Genomic DNA, 15,329 nt, shown 5'->3' on the forward strand with positions numbered 1-15,329 from the left:
GCCTGAACGCGAAAGTAAGCTGAATTATGTATTGATTAACCGATTATGGGAATATTTAGACTAGAAAAAAGTTTCTTTTTAATTTGAAGTGCTTAATTCTGGAGTTTACATATATTTGGGGGCTTGAACCACTGTCGATGGCTCGGTTATCCAGACCGATGAAGTGAAGTTTCTGTTTGTTGTTCGTAATCCATCAAGTGCTCTGCAAAGTTTCCAGATTTGATTACAAAAGCACCGTCAGGTCGCCAAATCCGCCCATTATACATTAGTTCAACGTCTGCAGAAGCCTTCATTGATTGTGGAAATCATCGTCCTCGACTGAACAAACCTCAGTGGAAGCTTAATCCTGAAAGTTTCACATATTTGCAGAAGCATTGAACCACAAAACCGAATTGGCAGAGCAAAGTTACCGCTTGTTTGTTGTTGTCTGAATTATTTTATCCTCTAGTACCACCTGAGTGACAAGCTGTCTTTGAAGTGGCTCTAGGGCACACCCCGAGAGTGGAAACAGCACTTCACCTCCCCGTTTATGACATACAGTGGTTAAGTATTAACTGAGCTGATAAAAAAGTTAAAACTGTGAAAAAGAATTTACTAAATGGCACTTTCCTTCTCCAATAACTGTCAAATTCAGCTGCCAATGCACATCTGTAAGCAGAAGTACTATGCTTCGTAAAACCGAATGATGTGTTTCAAGCAGGCCAGAGCGAGTTAAAATGTCTCAGAAACCAACCTTTTTTGTAATTTTTTCTTGCAGTCAACAATTTTTCTTGCAGTCATTTATTCTCATTTGCAAAATTAACATTGCTAAGTTTGATGGAGAAATCCACACAGACACTGGAACGATAGTGGGCTATGTCTCATAATCTTCAAATACCGGTTTATAATTTTACAAAGCTTTAATGATAATACTTTGTATGCCAATATCCCAATTCGCTACCAAATTATGCCATCAGCAAGATTTTCAGTACAATGTTCACAAGTAAACGATACGTATTTTTTAACATTAGCTTTCAACCTATTTTATCTTGTCTTCGGACAGTTAAAGATATCTTTTGAACTATGTTATATTGAGTTAACTTGCACCAAAAATAAAAAGCACTAAAAATTACGTGTAACAAAGCCAATCAGGAACCACGCTCGCACGCCACGTTCAGCAAACAAATTCTTCACCAAAACATGTTCTTGTTGGAAACACGTTTCAGTAAATTCTTTAAAAAAAATAGTGATGGGATCTTGAATTGTATTCTTACCATTTGTCCAAAGTTACGATTGATTCTCTAACAAACTGTGATGTACTCCAAAATCTGTGGCTTTGTTACTGAAAGGAGCTCTGGTCTGAAATCCTGGAGGTGGTAGACTAACATTGGTCATAGGAGGCAGAGCAGGGTTGTTTGACAAGGAAGGCCAAGATGCGTATGTGGAAGGGGCCGGATGGTTGGATGATGGAAGAAATCCGCTGTTTTTGTGGCTCGGGGCCATGGAACTGTCGCTTTCTGTTAGTGTCTGTAAGGATCTCATCCAGTGTGGAGTTTCTTCTGAGGTTGGAGTTTGTGGAAGAGTCGCTTTGCTGCCGCTTGAAATGATGGCCGGATCGTTGTGGTAAGACGAAAGGTTCAAACCAGGTGGCGGCGCCACAGGACTGTACCTATCATCGGTTGAGTGATTTAAACCAAAACCGTTTTGAAAAAGCGACGTGTTTCTGTTCAATGGAGTTGGAAAAAGAGCTGATTGAGTTTGCGCCTGTTGAGAGTGGCTCTGCGGTCCGTTCATCCAATCGCCATAGCCCATAATCGATTTGCTTTGACTGGAACTACTGCTTTGTAACGGTGACTTCCCAAAGCCAGGCATGCTGCCACCAGCAGGAAAAGCGGTGTTTGGTGTTGCGTTTGCTGTAGTGGACGGATTTCCCATCGCAAAATTGATGTTGACGCTGGGCAGAAGAGCTCGAAAACCATTTTGCCATTCATTGAGCCCATTCTTAACCGGACTTTGCATAAGATTTGGTTTCCCGTGGTTTGGGTTTGATAGGAAAGAGTTACTCTCGTGAGTGTGATGGTGGGGAGTGTAAGGGGGCAAACTCGGGTTAGTATCACGTGAGAAAGCCGACGGAAACCCATTAGACGGCTTCATGTTAAACTGCAACAAGGAAAGAGTTAATTTAGTTCAATAATGATGATGCAGGACTCAGTAATAGTATACATATTTTTACTTCGAAACCTTTCCTGATTTTAAATTACAGAATTTTATAATACAATTTTCCGCGAATCACGCTATTGTGCGTGGTCTACGCAGCACAGACGCTAAAGCGTATCCGATGACTCATCAAAAATAATATCTGTAACAGTCACAAGTCTATGTAAGAATGCTTTGGCAGAAATAGTGAAAAAGTACAACGCCAGACGCTAGTCTTACGAAACCTGACGTGACACGACATATCGAGCAGAATAGTGCTGAAAGCAAAACGTTTACTATGGTAAAACTGAAGCTTGCAGTCCCATAGCAAGTCAGAGTATTGAGTAACTTTCCTGCTAAGTTACTTCCTTACTGAGCTTGAGTGATATTTTATCAAACTCGGTTTTGGTGATTTCAAACGTATCAACTGAGAACACGATTGGATTTTTGACAATTAGTACTACAACAATTCCTCCAACAGGAAAGCAAAAAAAGTTTATGGTGAAGTCACAGATGATTCAATTTTTACTTTTAATCGATTTGATATGAAAGTGAAAGATACAAATTACTAGTGACTAAAAACCAACTCACGTTGTTTTCTGTAGTTTGCTCCTGACGTACTGACGAGAACATACCGGGAAGAGGGTTGTGCATGACAGGAAGCTGTTGATGCTGGTTAGGATTCCAACCACCCTGCTAAACAAAAGGAATAGAGGCGTTTGTAAGTGGTAAAGTTCCAAGGCGGCCTTGAAACTTTGAAGTCAAAAACGTTAATGTTTGTTTGCTACTTTATGCAACAATACGATTCATAACGACCTTTCGTTCATCACACATCACTAAACTTTCGGCAAAAAAAATAAATTGAGTAATGGCAGCCTGTTCAGTGAATACGTGACAGGACACCGAAGCACGCTGCACTGAATAACAACGTAAACATATGTAAAAACATGGAAATTGAAACCAAAATTAGCATTAAACAGAGAAATTAAAATTTAACACCATATTCACGTTTACCAACACAATGCTGGTTGGTTGACACACTTCATTTTAAACGGACGAGATGTCCTAGACCAGAGGTGGGCAAACTAATATGTAACACATGTACTGTATATAAAATCTCCGTTTCTTTCGTCACTTTCACAATAAATAAAAGCTTGTGTTTTGACTATTTTAGATTTTATGTTTTGGCTTATAATCGTAAGTATACTATACTGCGGCCCTCGAACAAATTCAGATTCTGAATGCGGCCCTCGATATAAAAAGTTTGCCCACCCCTGTCCTAGACACTTCTGGTGAGGTTTTGCATCGAAAGCGATTGTCAACATTCTTGGAACTAACCGTTTGGCTTGGCTGGTTGTTGCTTGGGGTGCTTTCTTTTTCGATGAGATCAGCAAAACCTTGATTACATACTGCCCAGGGATCGAACCCGAGATCATCATCTCCTGCATCTTTCGGAGGATCGGATTGGGTGAATTGAGGAGGAGCAGGAGCAAGAGCACAGGAATACTTGTTTCCAAAACCAAACGCTTCCTCCCAATTATTGGAGCTTTTGATTGGTATAGTGTCTAAAGATACAGAGCAAATAGAAGCAGTGAAGCCAATGAGGTTGCATCTAACTTTCACATTTCTGCAGATCAGCTTCCAATTTCAATTTTTTTGAAATAACCGATCAATTTTTTTGAAATAACCGCAACTTATATAGAATTGTTTTATTTCAGGAAACTTTTTAAAAACAAAACCAAGTGCATGAAGCCGATGTAGGTCATCGTTTTGCAATGTGATCCAATAAGGAATCGTGTCAAGGATCCCAGCCAGCAAATCAATGTAAAAAAAAAAACGATACGTGTTGAAGGAACGGACTTTCTAAACAGCCACAATTTTTCAATCTGTACGTTGCATGTTATCTTGCATTTTAACTAGAAAATGCTCCCAAAACGAAGATTTACCTGATAGTTGTTGAGAATTTGAGTTTTCATGATTCCAAGTTGTGTCTTCAAAAGAATCAAAACTTTGCGGTAATAAATTATTTAAAGAAAAATTGGAATTCATCGTCGTGTAGTTATTATCGACAGGATGATTGAATCTGAAAAATAAAACAACAGGACGATGCAATGAAGCACTATGCTTGCGACGCAAAGCAAAATCGCACTTTCGACAGTAAGAGTAAATCCAACGCGCCAATAAACGCCATGCGACCTAATGTCTTTATACGCAGACAATGAGTGCCCAAGAGACAACAGCTTTGGGTCTACAGGTAAATACATTGGCAGTTCTGGTAGAAGAGCATTAAAATTTGTTTTGGAGTTATCCAGAAAAAAAAGAAGCTTTATTCAATCCCATGGGATGAGCTTAATCAAGATAGCAATGTTGCTGAATGCTGAGTGGCTGCGTTGAAATTGAAGATTTTTATTTGACAAGAGTAAATTTTCGTGTGAAAACAACGTTTTCAAGAAACCCGTTTTTGCGACTTTGAATTACTTACTTTTGACTGCAAGGAACAGATACATAAAACAAAAACACGTTTCATACATTAGAGTTTCACGTTACACAGGACCCTTGATAGGCCCTATTATTTATTTACATGCATTCGTACAATCTGAGCTGTGTACCTTTGAAATGGCTTGTATGGTTGCGGTGGTTCTTCGTCGGGCTTTGCAATAAATAAGGAATCTGTGTTGCAAGAAAATACCAAAGCCTTAGTACGTCAATCTTATCCTTAAAGTGCCGTACAACGATTGCTTTTGGTACGAGGATGCGAAAATCATTATTTGAACAACTGACAACAGAGTATAGACGTAACAAAATTTAGGCGTTGACTAGAAATAAAATACTTTCGTATTTCTGAAATAGATTTTGCGCATCAATTGCTCTTCGTTTGAGCCATCGGGGTCGAGGATCTATCTTATACCAGCCCAGATTAACGATGTTCCCGAACTACACTGGAAGGCTATTAGAGAGCAACTAGTCTTTGGTTTCATCATCCAAGACACGCTGACCTTCGACTTGGTTCGGTGGGTTGACGATGGTACAACAATCATAAAATTGATGATGTGGGCTGTGCTCTGTTCCTCAGCACCACATTCACAAAAACAATAAGATGCAGTTTCTCGTTGTATCTTGTCTCAACAATATCGACATAAAATAGACATATCAACACACAAATCACTACAAAGTAGAAATCAAAGGTTGCAGAGTAAAATCTTCAATAGTGTCTGCAGACCACAATACATAAAATATGAATGGAAAATATATATACCCTGAACTAGTTCGGTAATATCTGGCATAAGTGAGCTTTCTTCTTCTCTTGGTGGCTTGTTGAATTCTACACAAAAAGACATAACAACATCATCAACAAAACTTATTATTATACCGACTACACTACTGCTCACGTTAAAAAATGTTCTGCTTGGAGCATTAATGATTTGAAGTAGATGAACCGCGTAAGCACAATAGACATTAGATAACTAAAGGACACTAATGAAAATAATTTAAAGTAGATAAACAAGTTACTTTGTTAATAATGTTAACAGGCAGATAGGCTCACATATCACGCTCCACATACCACTAGTTTCAGGTTGTACGGTCGGTATGGTGCTCGTGGGCTCAATTTCTAGGTTAGGTGTGTCATGTTTCGGTTCGTTTTCAAGCCTAAAAGGTGTTGATAAAAGCAAATATAGAAACTCCACCACATGCAAATGTATCATTAAATTCTAGGTATGCAATTAACTGCCAAAATACGGAAGGTATTCCCAGCTTTAATCTAATAGTAGTAACCTTTTTTTTGTTGAACCAACTATGCATTTTTAATAAAGAAAATTTTGAGATTTTTATCAAAGGTTTTGCAATATCGTTAGCATAAAATTTAAATAAGCTATACTCCTTTTTAAACGGTGCAACTACCTTAAGTCAAAAAATAATATTATCAGTGGAAAAGCCTAACTTGGGGAAGACTTGTCGAACGTGCTCACCTGTTGTGATTCTCCGTAGGAGATGAACTAGGTGGCGGTGGAGTGACGGCAGCTGACGAACATTCAGACGACATTTGACTGGAATCAGTAACAATGACGTCATTAGGGGGCGGTTTGTAGGCCTTGTCAACATGACATGGAGATATTTTTTTCGTTTTTCTTTGAGCTGAATTTTTTGGTTTGATGATTTTTTCTTCCAGAGACGAAGAAAGTCGAGCAGAAAGTCCTTGGTCACCGGCACGGGACATACCGGCTATCCAACTATTTTCTTGCTTGGGAATGGGTTGTGTCGGTCCAGATGAACCACTGTGCCTTCGGGAGCGCGTCGTACATTTTTCGGGTTCAGTTGAAATAGAGTTATCCAAACTATGATATAAATCATCAATTAATCATCATCACATAGGTGCAATAATAACTTGGAAATTACACCCCTCTCCGGGATGCAACTTTCTAAAAGGTACCATAAAAAAATCCTCTTTGAGCAATGGTTTGACCAATCAGAGCGGTGCTGATCAGTGGAGCATGATGATTGCGTTTCTTGCACGCTCAGCAGTCAGCAAGTCTCAGCAGTGCCAAGAAAGACAAGTGTCTTTGAAACTCGCTTGTAGCTGCTTTTTCGAAGCCAGCCGTTTAATTCGTGGCTTAGTTAAAAACAACGCACATTGCATGTCAGATTCTCAGTTAAGTTTGTGTTGAGCTTAAGTGTCTTCACACTTTGCAAGCGCAAAGAAACTCTACACAAAAAACATCACAAATAGCCAACGTTTACAATAATTTTTTTTTAACAACAGCAAAAACTGTATCGTACCTTAGTCATGACAGGCCATTTCATGTCGAGGAATGTGCCAGTTTGAGGCATTACATTTAAACAGCAAAAGAGTCATCATGAATCCAACAAGTCCTCACAGAAAAATTTGTAACCAACAGGGTTTTTAATGAATGCAGTTTTAAGCTAGGTTATGTTTATTGGAACATGTGACTGAGAGACAAACTAGTAGAAAGGAATCAGCAATATCTGGGTTTTTTTTGAAATGTTAAAGTACAACCAGCACTTTCCAATTTAGCCTAAGTGTGACTGTGAAGTCTAGTTGTTGGTATACCGATTTGCTTCATATTTTCAACTGCCATTCAAACACGGCTGACCACTGCGACTGACTAATCAGCATTACTACGCCTTGAACAGTGCTGCCAACCACACTTAATGAATGGATACCAAATTGTTTTTAAATAGGGAACAAATTGATAAACAGAGTACAAAATTTGGCAACACTGGCCTTGAGTGGTGAAAAACGCAATCTCACGCTCCACTGACTGTTGAGAACAACATATCACGCTCCACTGATCAGCACCGCTCCGATTGGTCAAACTATTGTTAAATCTCGGTATAGGGGATTTTTTATGGTACCTTTTAGAAAGTTGTTTCCGGGATTTGAGACACGAAAAGCAAGATGTATCCTTATATTCATCAGGCCTAATTTAAAAGTCAAATATTAGATTGTTTTAGAGTAGATATATACTAGATAAATTGCTATATATATCAGCCATAACTGACTTGTAATGGCAGGTAAAACACAGATTAATCTTCAACTATGAAAGCTTAAAGAATTTAAAAGATTACCAGAGGAAAGAACATCACCCACCTTGCTAGCGATTCAGTGAGAGTTTTTGCTTCAATTTCTTTTTGAATTAGCTGATCAATCAGTCGTTGTTCCAATTCCTGATGCTTTCCCGCCTAAAACGTTATCACATTCGTAAATGATCTAACTTGCGTTGCATTAATGCTAAAGCAACATTGAAACAAAACAAAAAATGCTGCAAAAACTCAAGCCACACCCCACACCTTTGTAATTGACAACCATTCTCGCACTCTATTCCGAAGAAACTCTATCACACTTTTGTGGGTAGCGAATTTTGTTTCAATCTTGAAACGCAAATATTTCTAAGCTGGCGTTAAGTTCAGCATCATAACGTCTGGAAGCCAGTACCGAAGTTGACTTATCAGGATGTCTGCCTCGTTTCCTTTGATGGAAGTTTTGCATAACAACAATAATAACAACCATAAAATCCTCACTGGAATCTGTGTTATTGGTGCAAAAGTTCATGCGTTCATTAGGAAAAGTCGTCTACGTTGAATGCCTCGTGTGTGCTAGATCTATGCAAACTCTAGATCTATACAACTAGAATACAGCATTACTTTTTAACCATTATTTTTTACGTATTCTTTAGAACAGCTGTGGATCAATATTATTCTTTGTAACAAATGGTAAAAATGAAACAGACATTTCTACTGTTATGACATATCTAGACTTAAATCTGGCAATACGCCACTGCCGTTCAAACGTTGCACTTGATCGGATCAAAGTTCTTTGCTGACAGTGGTTCAATGCCACCTTCATATAATTTAAACTCGTAAATCCAATATATAGACTCTCGAACCCAAACACACATAAATCTATCTTAAAATAAGCACAAAACATTTATTGCACAGTAGACTACATCTTTGAAAATACGCAACCGATCTCAAATGGCAGGAGGACGGAAAACGGGTCAGCGAAAAGTTGCAGACTTTTCATAGACTGTAGCCACTGACGACTGTATGTTAGCCTCGAATTTGCCACGTCTGGTAAAAAGTATTTTTCTTTGGCAGCCGGACAAATTCAGCCAGTCTGAAATCAATGGAACTGATCGGAGCTGCGTGCGGCCTGCAATGCTATATGGTAGCGAGACATGGGTATTGAGAGAGAGTGAACTGGCAATCCTGAGAAGAACAGAAAGGTCAATGGTGAGAGCAATGTGTGGGGTGAAAACGAGAAGGGAAAAAAGGACTGAAGAATTGTTGGATATGCTAGAGATGAGAGAGACCATAGACCAAATGGCAAGGGCAAATGGAGTAAGATGGTATGGACATGTGATAAGGAGGGAGGAAGGAAGTTTTCTTAGAAAGGCACTAGATCTAAAGGTGGATGGGAAGAGGAAACGCGGTCGTCCAAGAAGAACGCGGAAACAACAAGTGAAGGATGAATTTAAAAAAGTCGGACTGAAGGAGGAAGATGCAAGGGACAGGGTGAAATGGAGAAAAGGGATAAAAACAATTGCTGCGCGGAAACAATCGGCCACCCCCACTAGTGGGGAACAAACCGACGATGGATTATGATGATGATGATGATCTTATGTAGGCTAGCAGGACCGCCAAAGAAGTAGTTAACTGAGCAACAGATAGAGGTATAGTAGATGCATGGGCATTTATGACGAGTACGTTAGACATAATTAAGTGTTCGTAGTTCTTCACAATTGAAGAACATGGCTCTGGGAGGAGAGATCCGTTAGTACGTCACAGAGTTTTGCCTTCATGTAAAACTGTGTGCTTTACACCAGTCACCACAGAATCGATGTGCAACGTGGTAGCAGCCTGCGGACCCTATTGGCAGGGCAAGACCACAAAAGCATCTCGCTTTAAGTCATACAATAATACATCCTCCAATATTCATACTAGCTTTAAAATTTTTGCAATAAAATATAAAAAATTTGAAATATAACGCTGTCCATACCAGATATGAGCTGCTCATAACAACTCACGAAGAGGATAGTGTCGACGTAACCGAATACGCTATCGCCTTGAAGCCGTACCTTTGCTGAGTGCCAAGTAGGAATAAGACTCACTACCATTGTTGAAAAATTCTTGGGATGATACAAGGTTTTGAACCCATATCTTTTGATGCACATGCGGACACTCACATCACTAAACAATCAAATCAATGAACCGGTTGTGCTTCCGAAAGACCGAAACACCTCAGCCCTTTTTGTATCCAGGCTAAAGTCTGTGTGCTATTTGCGCACACAAAAATGAGTACTGAAAATTCACATAAACCAACCAACCCTGTAAAACCAAACAGCGGTTGACGCACTGTGCTGATAAAATAATATGAACACAAAGCATCGAAAATGGAACACAAGTAGTTGTTTAAAACAAACACTGACAACTCGTCAAACGTCACAACCAGAATCATGTGGTTTGCAGTTTTGTCCAACTGACGAAAGTGAGTCATGTGACAGGCAGAACAAAGCAAAGCACCTGCATATCTTCCTTTGTAAAACTTGCTTCTTCGTCAGCGAGCTCATGCAGATACATACAATCGGATTTATGGCACTGTTGATTTTTCAGGTATGTACTGCAATACTTCGTAGTGCCAAGGGAAGCTGCATATCAATGATTAAACAAAGTCAAGTGATTTGCATTCGTACAAATCAATAACTGAGTTTCAGAACTATAACAAACAAAACGAAAGGCTGCATTTTTTGACATGCTGCGATTTGCAAGCTGTTTCGCACAAAGCTAAAATTGCTCAGTAAGTTATTGGATTGGTATTTCTTAAACAATTTTTTTATCTTACCTCGACCAGGGTGTGGATAAAAGGGTTGAAGAAACGTAACGTTACAGTGTGAAAACGTCTGTAAAAGCGTGTTTACTAACGCACAAGGGTTACGAATAAGAGCCTTATGTTACAATTGCCCAAATTATCATTCAAATAAAATGCGAAGTTATTAATACGTCTATCAAACAAGGAAGGTCTGAGTACAAAATAACTCGCCTTTCAGTGTCCTTCCGTCAATGTGGACATTGTTGACAGACTGAATCGCTCTCAGTGCTTCCTCCATTTTAGAATAGGTTACATATGCACTACAGCTCGGACCCTGCAAAGGAATTAAATTTAATGTTGTGCCAACCAAATCATACACCTCAAAAAATTGCTAAATCAAATATAGCTATTAATCTTTAAACTAAACCCTTGACAGCCTGTTTCAGTGTTCTACCCTAAAAATGGGATCATCAGAAGGTCCTCAAAGAATTGCTATATATTTCAGAAACTTGTAACTAGATCAGAAATACTAACTTTACAATGAGGTTTAAAAAGGTTAGAGACGGAAGGTTTGTGATTATAGTTTTCCACATATACCAAGCAGGTGCTCTCGTGCATACTTGCTTCCATTGCATTGGGGGTTACTTTGAAAATTTGCTTTTGATACGAACACAATCTTTAGCAACTCGGGTTTTGTATTCTTCAAGCATGGTTTTCTTTAAGTTTTTAATACAGGTGCAAGCAAATGAGAAAACATGCCTAGACAAAGCAAAATATGAAAACAGATGTCATACTTTTTCACTGGACATATGTAAATATTTTGATGTTATATTTACTCTTTTGTGTATTCTCTTAAAGCACAAAGTAGAAAATAAAAAAATATATTCAATTTTTCAGATTGAACTGTGATCAATTCAAACCTAACAAAAATCCTTCATGACAGCAATAGATTTAATTTTAACTCGCACTAACAGACAGGGCTTAAATATTGTAACTGCTACAGTTTTTTAAACTGAAGACATGTTGGCCATACCTGAGCACCAGCATAGGCAGTATTACTATTTATCACCATTTTAAGGATTTTTCCATATTTCCCAAAGTAATCTTGGCGGCTTAGTACCTATGAATATTTGAAAAAGGTATATATATGAATGACAGCTAAAATCAAGGCAACAGCAGTTATTAACTGCAATGCTGTATTGAACAATCACTACAGTGCTATTGAAAAACTTTCAAAAAATTCCCACAACTCATTCAAGTTACAATACTCAAAAAATCTATCGCTACCTGTGCAATACTAACAGTTTATCTGATACAAACAACTGACTACAACAATAGCGGTTAAAGGCTCAAAGAAACTTGTTTAAATTTATAATCTAAATGTGAATTATATAGCAACCATAAACTCACCTCTGAATCCGATAAACGTTGGGAAAGACCGACCACAAAAACAAGATTCTTTTGCAAAACTCTAATGGCAGCTAAATGACGGCGGCCATCAGTTAACTTTTGTCGTCGTTGCACTTCCTTTTGGCGTTTTTCATGTCGAATTTTTTGCAAATCAGATCCCGTGAGAGGACGAAACTCAGCTGGGTTTTCAGGATAGGACTATAAAATAGTCTACAATTTAATAGACAATATTTGTGATATGCATTTTGCTAATACCGAATGAAGACAAATTACAAAATTTATTTGGCAAATAAAGATGACAATTATTGCAATTTAACATGGTATTTGTATATTCAATACTTTGAATCTGGAAACAAACGAGAAAATATCCTATTGCATCATACATGAGAACTTCAAGAGTACCATGATTCAGAAAATGTCTTCCAAGAAAATGAACACAAACGATTTATCTGGACTCAATTTATTAAATTGTAGCAAATAGAAAGTTGTAATTTAAAATGGAGTTTTTCGTTTTCTAACCATTAAATGAAACATTTTGTAGAAAAACCTCAATTACAAATTACTGAGGTTTGAATTTATTATTGAGTGCCAAAGCTTAACCACAGTGACAATTTTTACTACATGAAAGTGAAGACTCCTTGCATATAGTTCTTATAAACCACCAATTTGTAGCCACTCATATAAAGAACATTTGCTTTTTATTCTTGTACACTAAAATACTACTTTTACATATTTTGCATTCATCAAATGCTGGCATAATATGCACAACAATCTAACCTCTTAGCGTAATTTTTAAAAGTCGATTTCACAATAATAACAGCATATTCAAACAGAATACATAATATGTAATAATATGTTTAATATTATTAATAGTCACTTTAATAGTCACATATAGCCACTAATAGTCACATTAATAGTCACATAATATTATTAAACATATTTAATGCTGCGTTAAATTTTCATCATGATTTTTCATTATGCACTAATCTGTAACATACTTATCAAATCCTACCGTTCTGCATGCTGGACACAAGCCGTTTTCATCTGTTCGAATTCTATGCCAACAAAATCGGCAAACTTGATAGCCACACACACATGGAAAAAAATTGATGTCATCAACTTCTAACGGCTCCATGCAAAGTGGGCATTCTGATGTCTCGTTGTTCTCATTAATCTCTTGTATTTGAATTGGCATTTTGGCTTTGACAGGTAGTTTGTTAATGAGGTAAATAGATAACTTTGATAGGGTTTTTTAAACTATGTTTAGTAGCTGCAAACATCAACAAAGGCAAAAATGGTATGTAACAGCACAAGTTACTTAATATGATCATCTTGTGCTTGTCAAGTATAATTTGAACAAAATTACATTCAGAGTCAATTTTAAGGCCACCTTGTGCAACTATCAGACAGAAGTGGGCATCCATTACTCAGATCGAAAGTAGCGCGCTACCACATGGACCAAAGTAGTGGTGTGAAACATACATATTATACATCTTTAAAAGCACATGCATTTCAAAATGTAATTCAAACTAATAAATTTCTTATGGAGCACCTGATGATCTTTCACAGAATACTAGTGCTCCGTGGAACACTGGTTGAAAATCACTGAGCTAGCCAACTTAACATCATTGTTTTATGCTGACGCCAAGGTTTAAGAGCGACTGCAACGGTCATAGAATGTTATGTAATGAGAACAATTAAGTACACAAAAATTAAAAAATGATTGCATAAAACAGCTCTTTTTGCTTACTGAGCAGTGAATATTATTTTCCGAAAAGCAGTTATTATGAAACGTAAGCTTTGCATATTGAACAGCTGTATAAAGGTTAGAACCAACAAAATATCATTGAATTTAAAAATGCAACTGGAACAACGGCAAATATACAAAACATGTTCAAAAACTATACAAAACATGTTCAAAGCTTTCAATTACCAGCACCATTTCACAATCCGCTATTTTTACTCCATCACTCAACGGTTAAATACAATTATGCCGTTACTCAACGTTAAATAGACGAGCTACAATTGCCACAGCACGACTTGCAATCTTTGTTACAAGTTTTTGGCAAAGCCAACTTTTTGGAATTTGAACAAAGGTAGCTTATGCATTTGCGTAAACAATCAAAACCGGCAGCTTTCTGACAAAGTTTTTAATATTAATTCATCAGCTCATCCATTCCACCACCCACCACAACAAGAAACAATAACTTTAACTGGATCCCAAACCCTAATCATCATAGGTTACTGTGTGATGTGCAGTCTAACTATAGATAGAGCTTAACACCATGTTCTTCAGGGCCACATCGAAACGAGCTTTTGCCTGAGAATGGGTTTCTTTTTCCAACCTATTTTTATGATAACTGCCCATCCACATAAATATTGAAACCGGCAAATTCAATGCACAACACTTTCCATTGGACTGTTGTTTAACACTCCACATGTGCAGCCTGTATGTGCTTCTGTTTGTTTCCATTATATCTTTTTGGTATTTGTTTTTTCTGGGGTTTTCTATACGTGCTAGCTACAAACATATAGCCTACCTACTACATAAACTACTATTGAGGCATGTCTTAAAACTGTCAAGGTTTTGCCACCTTCATTGACGAGCTGGTATTTTAACTTATTTAACTAATAGTTATCTTTTTTTTGTTCCAGATGCATTAATGACGAAAAATAAAATGGTATCTGGCACTATGAAAAAAACACTTAAGTTGACTCATTGAGAAATGAGTTATAAACAATTAAAGCCAGCTTTTGTCACTGTGGAACAGCGGCACAAAAAGAATTGTGCTCAAATAACAAGGTAGCCATGGCCTCAAAAATTAATTGTTATCATATACAGCCACCATGTAATTAGCAACATGTTACAAAAAGTAATGTAATAAAGTTGATGTCTCTCAACCACTGTTCTGGTTCCTTGATGTTATTATGAATGAAAAGATATGCAAGGATCTTTTATTTAGGATACAACCGCATAATTAAACAGATTACGTAAAAAAAATCAGTCAGGTTCAGAAACTTGAATAATTAATTGATAAAGCTTTTGCCACAGTAAAGGCTGCTTTTTCAGAATCTTATTCAAAGATATAATAATCATTCCATTATTATTGGAATAATTATTTAAATTATTCTATTTGAATAAGATACTCAACTAAGAAGGTGCCTTTACGATGGCGAAAGCTTTACCAATAAATTATACAAGTTTCCAAGTTCACCTGATTGATTTTGTTTACTCATTGATGTTGTAAAAACCTTCTATTCTATAACATTTTGTGTCCAGTTAGCATTTATTGTTTACTGATGTACGGTAAACTACATTACAGCACCTGAAAGCATAGTTCAGTTTGCACAACACCACACTGCTTAAACAGATTTTTTAATTTTACAACCCAGGTATCCTACCTAAGATATCAAGTGT

General features: G+C 37.3%; 1 protein-coding gene across 2 annotated transcripts; it reads right to left on the minus strand.

The window, feature by feature from the left end:
* Window positions 1-775: 775 nt before the first annotated feature.
* On the minus strand, window positions 776-14,890 carry LOC145786562 (uncharacterized). Of its 2 annotated transcripts, none has more exons than XM_082598239.1 (14): window positions 12,924-14,890; window positions 11,912-12,109; window positions 11,535-11,621; window positions 10,733-10,835; window positions 10,216-10,340; window positions 7,784-7,875; window positions 6,144-6,509; window positions 5,738-5,823; window positions 5,432-5,497; window positions 4,785-4,845; window positions 4,122-4,258; window positions 3,514-3,740; window positions 2,767-2,868; window positions 776-2,139 (listed from the first exon to the last, which is right to left on the minus strand). In XM_082598239.1, the coding sequence occupies exons 1-14, from the start codon at window positions 13,104-13,106 to the stop codon at window positions 1,267-1,269; spliced, it is 2,706 nt and encodes a 901-aa protein (XP_082454365.1). In that variant the 5' UTR covers window positions 13,107-14,890; the 3' UTR covers window positions 776-1,266. The 2 variants fall into 2 exon arrangements, with proteins under 2 accessions (XP_082454365.1, XP_082454364.1); XM_082598238.1 differs by having other exon boundaries at window positions 2,767-2,871; window positions 12,924-14,889.
* Between the last annotated feature and the right edge of the window lie 439 nt (window positions 14,891-15,329).

The sequence above is a fragment of the Aplidium turbinatum genome, chromosome 17, assembly GCF_918807975.1.
Source record: "Aplidium turbinatum chromosome 17, kaAplTurb1.1, whole genome shotgun sequence".
Classification (NCBI taxonomy): Eukaryota; Metazoa; Chordata; class Ascidiacea; order Aplousobranchia; family Polyclinidae; genus Aplidium; species Aplidium turbinatum.